General features: G+C 33.7%; 2 protein-coding genes across 3 annotated transcripts; one reads left to right on the top strand and one right to left on the bottom strand.

Annotated features, from left to right (window-relative positions):
* Positions 1-771: 771 nt before the first annotated feature.
* On the top strand, positions 772-6,431 carry LOC108204788 (UDP-xylose transporter 3). 2 transcript variants are annotated; one of them, XM_017374401.2, is made up of 9 exons: positions 772-938; positions 1,137-1,279; positions 1,379-1,563; positions 1,902-1,969; positions 5,001-5,133; positions 5,322-5,483; positions 5,609-5,884; positions 6,038-6,083; positions 6,316-6,431. In XM_017374401.2, exons 2-9 carry the CDS (start codon positions 1,144-1,146, stop codon positions 6,384-6,386), a joined length of 1,077 nt encoding a protein of 358 aa, XP_017229890.1. In that variant the 5' UTR covers positions 772-938; positions 1,137-1,143; the 3' UTR covers positions 6,387-6,431. The 2 variants fall into 2 exon arrangements, with proteins under 2 accessions (XP_017229890.1, XP_017229889.1); XM_017374400.2 differs by lacking the exon at positions 772-938 and having other exon boundaries at positions 953-1,279.
* Positions 6,432-8,126: 1,695 nt separating this feature from the next.
* On the bottom strand, positions 8,127-11,720 carry LOC108207709 (uncharacterized). The gene is made up of 4 exons (XM_017378144.2): positions 11,369-11,720; positions 11,025-11,163; positions 9,401-9,534; positions 8,127-9,266 (listed from the first exon to the last, which is right to left on the bottom strand). The coding sequence occupies exons 1-4, from the start codon at positions 11,587-11,589 to the stop codon at positions 8,576-8,578; spliced, it is 1,185 nt and encodes a 394-aa protein (XP_017233633.1). The 5' UTR covers positions 11,590-11,720; the 3' UTR covers positions 8,127-8,575.

The raw sequence follows: 11,720 nt of genomic DNA, 5'->3' as shown, positions 1-11,720 counted from the left end.
CGTGTAGAATTTTAAAAGTTTACCTTTCACTTAAAGGACGTAATAGAAATTTTAAGTCTTTAAAAAGAGTGAGACAATCAAATTTATCGAAAATCGCATAAAAATCCAAAACACAAGTAAATAAAGACATAATTTCTTAAAAAAATTAAAATGATAAAGATCCAGTGCACTTCTATGCATAATTCACCGAAAACTTATCATGATAAAAGATTCCATTCACTCGAGGATTTTATCAAACATGACTGGTATCTTTTTTCTAATTTCATGAATGAATAAATTTAACATGTTATAGATATTGTGATGATTTGTGTTTATATCAAAAGAACTATACGTATCAATCAAAAAACTAATAAAAGGATTATACGCATCAAACAAAAAATAATAAATAACATTCGAAAACTATTCAACATAGTGATATTACTTCTTTATAAGGAAAATAAGGAAAGAAGTGGAGATGTATGAAAATTTTAACATTAAAATACTTGATCTTAGTAAGTTAGTGAAAATAGATGTGCAAATCTTAGATCCGTAATTAAAATCAAACATATTAATATCAGATAATGTCTAAATAATTCAAAATTAAAATTTAATATGCATTAGACTCTAAATAATTTTGAATATCAAATATTTTAAAACTATATTATCTTTGTAGTTTATTATATTCTGAATTAAATTTGGAGATGATAATATTATCATAATTTTTTTTTTTTAAAAAGTATACAAATTGGATGTTAACTAAAAATAAAATCTAAAATTGGAGGGCGACTTGGGAGGCACAAGGCGCGCGTACAACGAATAAAATTCAATTGAAGTCGTAGTTACTCTGCCCGACCGACGGATGTAGGAGTATATTGTTGTTATTAATTGCAATTCTGTTGTGCTAATAAGCAGCGATCCAAGTGTGATATACATAGTGTGATATATATATATCTCATCTGGTGAGTAAGATTGTACATCTACTACATCTGTATCTCTAACTATTAATAGAAAGAATAGATGGATTATTTGTAGATCTAGGGTTTGGTAGTCATGTGGTCTGTGCAAGTCAATCAGAAACAGTCATCATCATCCTTTACAAACAGTCATAATTAAACGAATATGAGTAGTGGCTTGATTAAATCTTGGTCTGTATCTAGGTCGAATATGGGTGAGAATCAGCAGCAGCAGCAGCAGCGTTTTCAGCTGGGGACCATCGGGGCTTTGAGTTTGTCTGTTGTTTCTTCCGTCTCCATTGTCATCTGCAACAAGGCCCTCATAACAACCCTTGGTTTCTGCTTTGGTCAGTTTGCATCGTTTTGTCTTCATTTTTGTTGATTCAACTTGCATCCGGCTTTCTTTATGGATTGATTTCTTCTATTTACTTGAATACTCATTGCAGCAACGACTTTGACAAGCTGGCACCTACTGGTTACTTTTTGTTCACTCCATGTTGCTTTGTGGGTTAAGCTATTCGAGCACAAGGGTTTTGACCAGAAAACTGTCTTGGGTTTTGGAATATTAAATGGAACTTCCATTGGACTTTTGAATCTCAGCCTTGGTTTTAATTCAGTTGGATTTTACCAGGTAACCTCTATTACCTCACTCAACTTCCCACTCACTAATCCCCTAGCCTTTGTTGATGCTTGATATAGGCCAGACTTAGACACTAGTTACTTTCGATAAGTGATTTTAATTTCTCTCCTTTTTTCCTCTATGCTAGAAGCATATTAGCCTGGTATCATGATATCAAATATCTGAATTTCTCTACCCTGCGCCTGTTAGTATGTTATTTGTATAATGGTAACTAGCCCTCTCCCACACATGTCATGTTCCTATCTACATACCAGAAGCAGGTCGTCATATTCTCACAATATTGCTGAGTCTCGGTTCTCCGACCCTGTGCTCTTTTGCTTTGGTTGCAGATGACAAAACTGGCAATCATCCCTTGTACAGTACTTCTGGAAACTCTCTTCTTCCGTAAGCAATTTAGGTAAAGTCATATATTTCAATCTTATGTCCGTCAGACTCGTGCACTCACATAAGCAATATGCACCTTCTCCTTTGCTATGGATTTCATAATATCTGTTGTATAGAATTTCGTAACATATGCCTTTCTACAAATTTGAACAACTTTTGAATATTTGATATCAGAACTACAGAACCTTCTCCAATGATCCTTGATCTGGAGGTCAAATCTTTTGTTTTTTCTTATGAGTTGAGAAGTTTGAATCTACATGCACTTTAGATCAGAGGCCATCTTAAAATAATTATTTCTTTACATAAATGTGTGATATGTTTCCACGAATCACCAGCATGTTCGTCCCTGCGGGTTCTTTTTTGGATTACAGTATTTATCTTAGCGTGTCTTGTTTGTTGGTACAAATTTGCACATTGTTATGTCGTTTATTGATACTGTATAAAATAATATGAACTGTATCAATTATTCAAGCCTGTTTTCACAGTCTCTGATTCTGCTACTAGGGTATGATTAGTTGAATACACAGAGATCAAAGCTGCTAGATAGGGACAAAATCTTGGTTTTATTTGTTAAAGTTTAAACATGTAATTTGACCTTCTTCCTAGGGAAGGATCTACAGTTGGGGTACTTGCCCAATGCTCCCACTTTTTCTTTATATTTGTATGTCTTGTTTGTACTCAAAAAAGGGGTTTAGCTGTTGCAGATCATATTAAATAACTGGGGTTGGATTTGCAGATGCTGTTTTATTTTTTGTGTATATAAATTACCCGACCTAGTAGTAAAAAGTTATAGTGACTCCGTGGTTGAACTCTTTTTATTTAAATTAAACATAACCATGGCCTAGGTTCAAATGACAACTGGTACAATGTTCTTTTTCTTTTATTTTTATTAACCTTGAACAACTAGTCAACTACTTAATGTATCCTGAAAAATTAGTGAGTGACCTGCCATTAGCATGTGTTCAACTCCTGTAGAATAGGTTTTTTACACCCGTACCACACCATCCTAGATTTGTTCCTCATTAATGTTGTCGCAACGATAGTCGAACCGAGTCTACAGGAGTTCCACTCGTCGGCTAGGTGATGTGAGTGTGACTAGTCAACGTATTAATCATAAGTAAATAACGTGAGTGATGTGATGTGTGTGTGTTTATACCACAATGTTTATGTCATTTCAAAGTTAGTACTAAACTTGCTTACACACATGACAAATCAGCATATATTATCACTAACATAGTAATTACTAATTAGCTATTGGTGACTATAAATACCCAACATATGATAAAAACAACGGAATAAACTATTATAAAATTTGATTAATTATTTAGCACAATCATATTATAGTACTATTAACATATAGGTTCAGTAATTTCCGATTATATAGTTGTTATAATTAACAGATTTATACAAGTAACACACACATACACATATAGAGTCTTATAAACTCCCTTATTTTACAAATTAAAAGCTCAGTGGAATTTCACTAATTTCTAAAGCAAACTCACTAACATTCTCAATAGAATTCTGTTGATTTCAACTACTAACATTCTCGATTGTGCCACCCTGGGATATATCCCCCACACCAGACTGAGCAGTTTGCTACAAATTATAAATCTTTGAGTTCACATGAACATTCTAGATTAAAGTTTTCTTGTACATCCGTGGTTGCATCATAACCATCAACTATTCAACTTGATACCACTTGTATATAGGGTTCTACTCCAATACAAACTACTAAAATACAAATTAATTACAAACAAATGTGATTAAGTAGAATGAGAAGGATTTTGGGACCGGGGATGGTGCCCGAGATGCGCCTAGACAGGGTCTAAGTGGGGCCTAGTAGGGTCGGGGTAGGGTCTAGTGGGACTGTGGTCGGGCCAAGTTTTGGCTCTTAAGATTGTCTGGAGCCTGTCTAGGGCTTGTGCGGAACCTTGGCGAGGCTCTAGCGGGCCCGGGGTGGATTTAGTGGGGGTGAGGGTGGGCCCTAGGTGGGTGATGACATATAGGGGTGTGTGATGTCGTTTAAGGATAATTTCTCTTGGTTTGTATTTTATTTTTTATTTTAGTGGTTTATAGTTTTAGTGTCAATAAATTGGTTTATCTTATTATCTTTACAAATTGCCTCGTATTGTTTTAATGTAAAACATCTTCAATAGTGGAATCATTCTAAATTGTGAAATTCTTAAACTTCATTGTGGGTGTAAAATGTGAGGCAATTGTTTAAGTTTTTCTTCCTTACTTGGCCTCAAATTTCCAAGGAGGCCAAGAAGATCTATGGTGTAGCCCAATTAATATTCTAACTATGGAAGGGAATAAGTTGTAAAGTTTAGGAGTGTCAGGAAAATGTACAACACCAAAGTGTGTCCTCTCTGGATTTTGTCACTGCTCAGGGGTGGAGGCTCCAGCCAACAATTTGTCTGCAATGGATTTTACTGAGTTTTGGGAATATATCATTTATATATATCAGGTCTAATTCTATCATCAAGAATCAAGATTTTTATTTTTGTTTAAAATAAACTTTTTATACTGAGTAAATGGAAGCGCTGCCACTGCAGTAGCCGTCATAAGGAACCAGGAAATTCACCTCATACTCTGTTCACCAAAGTATCCAGTTTGGAGTTTGGACTGTGTATGTCAAAACCGTTGAAACCCCATTGCTGCTAGTCGTTTTCGGACAATTCTATGTATATTGCACTTTGCCTCTTAGATTTGACAATGTTTCACTCATTTTTGAATGGGGTGCGAACATGTAAAAGCACCCAAAGAAAAAGGAGTTGCGTACACAACTTAAATCATTTGAGCAAAAAGACATCAAAAAAAGCACACTACTGTATTGATGAGCTTGTGTCTTGTATGATTCGATGCATTGGATTTCTGAAAGTTTTTTAATGAAGGGTCTCACAGATTGACTTTTAATGGATTGTAATTGTAAGATGATGTGTTGCTGTTAGTTCTATATTATTGACTAAGGATAGTGGGGTGAAGTGGTTAAATTATGTGCTGATGTTAGTTCTGTATACTTCCATGCTTGCTGTGTGCAGTAGAAACGTCCAGCTTTCGCTTACTGTGCTCCTGTTGGGTGTTGGAATTGCAACTGTTACTGATTTGCAGCTCAATGTTGTGGGCAGTGTCTTATCTCTGCTTGCTGTGGTTACCACTTGTGTTGCTCAAATTGTATCCTGGCTGAAGTGACTTTGTTTTTTATAGTGCATGTTATTCACAGGCTTCCATTTTTATTTACTGATTCAAAAGTGATTTAATTCCTAAAAGATATGTTGCTTCAAGAAATTGAAAACTTACCAGGCTGGAACCTATTTGTGCCACTCCCTAGTCATTGTAAATCCTTGATTAGTTGTTCGCAGATGACCAATACTATTCAGAAGAAGTTCAAAGTTTCTTCAACACAACTCCTATATCAATCATGTCCTTATCAAGCATTGACACTGTTCCTTGTAGGCCCATTTGTCGATGGTTTTCTGACCAATAAGAATGTATTTTCTTTCACCTATACCCCGTATGTGCTGGTGAGACTCATGACCATTCCTTCTTATCATTCAGAGGCAGTTAAAATTTGGATGCAATTTTATATACTCATTTTACTTTTTAATATTTGCTAACTTCACTTTACTTTTGATGATATATATTGTAGGCATTCATTGTATTGTCTTGCCTAATATCAGTATCAGTAAACTTTAGCACCTTTCTGGTAATTGGAAAGACATCTCCAGTAACATATCAGGTCCTAGGACATCTGAAGACATGTCTGGTTCTGGCATTTGGCTATATACTTCTACGAGACCCATTTAGCTGGCGAAACATTCTAGGCATTTTGGTTGCTGTTGTCGGAATGGTACTCTATTCTTATTATTGCACACGTGAGAGCCAACAGCAGAAGGCAAGTGAAGCATCAGCACAGTTATCCCAGGTGCATTCATGCTCATAGATTTCTTGTGTTGTATATAGACTTTTGCCTGATTAATTTATTTGATGAGAAAGATATTGTTTCCCTTTCACTACTTTACTGATATATTTTGAGAATTCTAAAACCCTGATCAGCAATTTTTATATATGGTTGCAGGCTAAAGAAAGTGAAAGTGACCCCTTGATTACTGTAGAAAATGGAGGTGATGCTCAGAAACCCTCTGCATGGAAATCTAAAAAAGACTTGCAAGCGTGAAGTTCACGTGATACTTGAATTATTTTAATTAACATACATATGAAGCAATTACTGTGACAAAGATGTTGGGAAAATCTGGCTGCAGGGAACTTTTGAACAAAGTGAAAGATATTATTATTACCCTATTTATATCAATCTAGTTAGAAGAATGTAATTGTTTTAAGGTTTTATTGTTACAGATGGACTAGGAGATCCAATATACAGATTGTCCGGCAAAGAACATGGAAAGCAAAGCCTCATGTGGGTATAGCTTAAAAAAATTGAAGTGTTTCTCGAGTCAGGTTTTCCACTTGAATGGTTGTGTTGCCTCTGTGCAGAAGTATGAGTATCGACCATGATAAAGCTGGCGAAAAATTCCATATTTATGTTAGTCACTACATTGGTAAAAGGTGCTGCTGTGCCATGACTAAATGAATTCAATCTTATGTATTCACTATCTTCAAAAATCTTATGTATTCAAATAATTATAAAATTTTTATTGGGGTAAGTTAACAATAATTAAAATATAAAGTAAAAGTAATATAAAATAAAATGATAATAAACATGTAACAGAAATGTAGTCATTAGGTAAACATATCAAAGTAAATATATATTGAAAATAATGATAATTCTAACTATATATCTCAATCATAAAAATGAATGTATTTAAGTTTAATTTGCATCAAAATTAATTAATATGTTATGTATATTTAAATATTAAATTCATAAAGAATGAATTAATTTAAAAAATATATGACTCACTATTAAAAATGAAAATAAAAATCATCTACAATGATAAAAATTATTATGAATGACACATAATGATCATCATATGTGATCAAAAAATATATGACACTCCACGGTAATACAAAAATATATGATATATATCTTTTTAAATAAGAAATGTATCATATTATTAAAATATACTTCATCCGTCCGTCAGATTGTTTACGTACACTGTTTGCATGTATCTTGATACTCTTGTAAAGTATTGTTGTATGACGTATTTTTATTTTTTGAATGAAAATTTAAACGTCGAACTTTTTTCCAGAAAAAAAAAGTTGGAAAATATATTATATAAGTATAGTTTGTAGGAGTCTCAAAATGTGCCAAAAAATAACGTAAAGAACCTGGTGCGATAGAGGGAGTACTGAATTTTAATTAATAAGTCTCATATTCAATAAATATATAGACAAAAGTTCTTTAATAACCGCTTTTTATCGGAGACCGTGGAGACCAGATTTGTTTTGTAATTAAAACACTATAAAAAAACTTAACTCTAAATATATAAACATAAAAAGTTAAATATGTGAATAATTGAATAAATGTCGACATCTCAAATAACATCTAAAACGGAAGGATAAACATAACCACATTAAGAACTAGAGAAAGATTAGATATTGAAAGCACATAGGTTAAAATATTTATGGTTGACTAAAATATATTTACAAAATTTACATCAAATTGCAAATTCCTAAAATTTTGATTCAATTATGAGATATATAGCATACATAATTATTAATTAGCAACATTATTTCAAGAATATTTAAATTTAAAATCTTAACAAAAAAATCAAAGTTCAAATTAAAAAGATAACAGATGATCAAATGAGAAATAATCTCATTTAAGGACAATAAACAGTCTATTATAATTAAAATTATGATTCAAATTTTACCAAATTCCTTTTATAAAATTACATACAACTAATGTGTCTCATAAAATTAAAATATTTTTGTGGTGTTTTTATCATAATACAATTCCAGTGAGAGACATTTTGAGAAGTAAAGGTGTCAGGGTCCCTGTGGAGCATAGGCTTCCTATTTTCATTGATTGCGAGTATGTTAAATCTTGTTGGCAGTACATGTGTGTGATATGAGTGAAGTATTTTCTGCACCTCATTGGCTCATTTGTCTCGGGAAGAAGCCATAAAAGTGGCTACAACTCTGTGGGGAATTTGAATATACGAAATAAAGAAGTACGGATTGAATGAATTTTGTACTCAAAAATGGTGTTGATCAAAGAAAATGTATATAACTTTCATTCCTTCAATCATTCCATTCCGACTATTTTAACTATAATTCTAACCCACATGTTTTGGAAAAAATACTCATTCCATTTCTACATCATATTTCTTTACAATCTTTCTCACAAGAAATTTGAATACATTCATATTTTGTCACTATCATCTCATACTTTCTTCTTAAAACTTCAATATAATTTTTGATTCTATTCTCCCCTCATTTCATTCCATCCAAGTGAACACAGCCAAAATCCATTACTAAAATAGGAGAAAGGGAATGACGATTTTTACAAATCAAACACCTACAAAGGGAATGAATGAGACTGATTCCTCTTTCCTTTCTTGGTTACCCCTCACCAAACGGCCCCTTACTTGAATTTAGTGTTTCTCTGTGCTGCTCATTATACTACTAGCGGCAACTCTGCTACATCAAGTTTAAACTACACAAAAACTGGGGACTTGGTTAAGTCGATAAATTTTGACTCATCATTTCGTCTGTTCTTGGCGTGTAACCTAGTTCTACAGCCAGTCTCTGGAGTAGACAGATCTACAACTTCAACATTAGAAAGGACAGTAGGATCCACAATTAAGACTTCATCTTTCCCGAATACATTTATATTTGGCATGTCTCTTTCAGCTGGCGAAATCAGTTCAGCGCTGCACGATTTTCCCTGTGAAAGGATACTTCCCTGGAAAGCTGCTACATGAGAGCATGAAACTACTTCCTCCAGGGGTTTATTAGTACGTGATGGCTGTGGGTGATGATTATATTCTAGTAGGGTGCTTCTTGGTTGAACCAAATCACTCCTGCTTATATTCTGAGTGGAAACAGCAGTCTTTTTTTCAGCCCTCTTTATACAGTCTACTGAGTTAGGACCAGTGTTGCAGTCTAATGTTTCCTTGACTTTAATATAGCCAAGTCCAACATTTTTTCCTTTCTTGTACTTTGCCAATCCATCACTTTCTTCAATGTCTGACCCTACATGATGATACACTTTCTGCTCATATCCTGTATAACATGGAAGTTCATCCATAGAACACATTTGGATGTTCATCTGCTCAGGCAAAGGTGGGCAACCAGCACAGTGCCTTTGGTACTTTGTTGAGAAAAAGTTCACTGTGAGATCCAGGCTGACCATATACACCAACCATACACAATATATGGTCAATTAGTTTGTAGTACAATTCAAATTCTATAAAATTATATTTCAATAAAAGCAAATGATCTTAACACACGTTATATACAAACAGAAATCGTGTCATACCTCTGCCAGGAGGATAATGCGAGCATCGTAAATGCCAACTTAACCTTATTAGCTATTCCAGACAATGATTTGAATTTAGAAGCCGCTTTTCTTACTGCAAGTGATTCTGTAGGATGTTGCCATGCCCACTCAAACTGCATTTAAAAATAAAAAATCATCATTGCATCTTCAATTTGTGGTATATAACCAAAGCTAACCAATATATAGGTATATAATATTACATATTTAAAATGCTTAACCAAAAGTAAAGCAGCCAAGAAAACAGAGTCTGTTAGACTAACATAAACTGCCAAAAATAGGTTCAAATATATGTTCTTCGAGACTTTTGACCATGACACTGAAATTTAGGAGTTCCATTCAGGTCTAGTCACTGGTGTTAACATCACCATCATACAAAAAAATGAATATTTCTCATATAAAATTGAATGGAGGAAAAGATAGGCACTGATTTATAATTTAATTGCAAATCGGTAATTCATATCAAAATTTAATTCGAAACAAAAACAATGAGCATCTTCAACATTTGAAACTCTTTTAGCACTAACCCAACATGCTTCAGCGAAACAAAGAAATTGAACTTGTTTTTTAATGTCATTACAATTTTTGTTATAAACATATGTTATATATGCATTTGTGTTTCTGGGTATAAACACTGATTACAAAAGTACGTTGTATAATATGCTAAATTTGCATGGTTGAATTCCAGGCCGATTATTTATTCTGGACACATAGTTCCGTATTTAGGAGTTCTAGTATTTTCAATAACCGAGAGCTCAATGCTCAAATTAATAATCCCGCACCCAGATCTGGGTTTAACATGAATATACCTACTCTCTATGTTTGGTGTCTTACTTTAGTATTTTTTATAACTATAAATTAGTTGATGTGAGTTATTATTGAACCAATACACGTGTAATAATTAGTGGTGCTAATAGTTTGTTACAAATTACAAAGTTTGTTATTCTGTTTCTATTAGTGGAGTAGTATATAAACTACAACAACTGTACATTACTACTACTTCTTACTTCTATAGTATTCTCTCTTCTCTCTGCAACTCTCTCTCTCTCTCTCTCTCTCTCTAAGTTCCATTACAGTTCTTCATCCATGGCTTCTATACTATATTTCTTGCTGTAGTTTCTATGCTTATTCACAGTTTTAGTTCAGTATTAACATACTTAATAAGTTATAACTTATATAATGCTTGCTAATTTATTCCTGCACAATTACAAGTAACAAGCAGAATAATTTAGGCTTGATTTTCTACTGCCCTAGAATATTCTCCAGGTAGTCAGGACAAGCCTCAAGGGCATAAAAGAAGTAGAATTGATGATACTGTAACAGTATAAGTAACTTCATCGAATTATTTATTTGGAAAAAATCAATTAAAGAAGTGTTAAAAAAAAAGAGAATTTAATTTGATACCACACAGAGTACATTTCATCTCATTCCTTTCAACCTAACAGACAATGAGACAATTCCTGAGAATCAATGCAAGATATCCAAAAAGAAACATTATAAATCACAAGTATGTAACGGAGGTACTTACACTGAGAAGCAAGAGCATATCCATTTGGATAAAGATGTTTGTGTTAGCAAACGGCAAGGTTAAAGATGATGTATGTACCTGGAGAGCAGCTGTATTGGTAGGGAAGCCATAAATGCAAAGAGCCATTTCCCAAGGGCGCTTACTCTTTGTTCTGAAAGCTCCACTTGTCATTTCACCATTATGCTGCTTAATACGACGCTTTGGATTCACCGTAAATCTGGGAAATCGACAAAAAAGAGACATCACAATCATTAAAATCCCAATTCTCCTTGCACACACAAACCCAGTCAAAACCCATACAATTTTGTTAGGCAAAGAAAAATCTCATCCCAGTATACTTGGTTAATTCAATTTGAATATTAAATTTACCAAAAACAGCACAAATGGGTTTCAAATGGGTGTCAAGGGATAAAGCAGAGTACCCAATGTATGTGTGTCCCTTATATCTGGGGCTAAGGGAAGTAAGCAGATAGCACGCGAAAAATTCTCCACCTCCTTCTTTCTCCTCTTCTTCTCCTCCTCCTCCTTGTGTTTCCTCTTTACCTTGTCGTCGTCGTCTTGTATCACAAGGATTCACGTGCTTATCATTATAATTTTCGCATTCGCCATTCTCACCACCAACCCTTCTTCCATTTTTACCCATTTCAAGATCTGTCTCAACGCTTGCTACAATTGAATTCAGTGGCTTGCTTTTGTTAAAAAAGCCGCTCTGTGCCGATAAATCTAACCCCTAATCATTTGGTTTTCATTTTTAAGAACCACTGTTAAATACGG

The sequence above is a fragment of the Daucus carota genome, chromosome 1 (genome assembly GCF_001625215.2).
Source record: "Daucus carota subsp. sativus chromosome 1, DH1 v3.0, whole genome shotgun sequence".
Lineage (NCBI taxonomy): Eukaryota > Viridiplantae > Streptophyta > Magnoliopsida > Apiales > Apiaceae > Daucus > Daucus carota.
The sequence above is the reverse complement of the archived record's forward strand: the minus strand, read 5'-3'. Positions and strand labels throughout refer to the sequence as shown.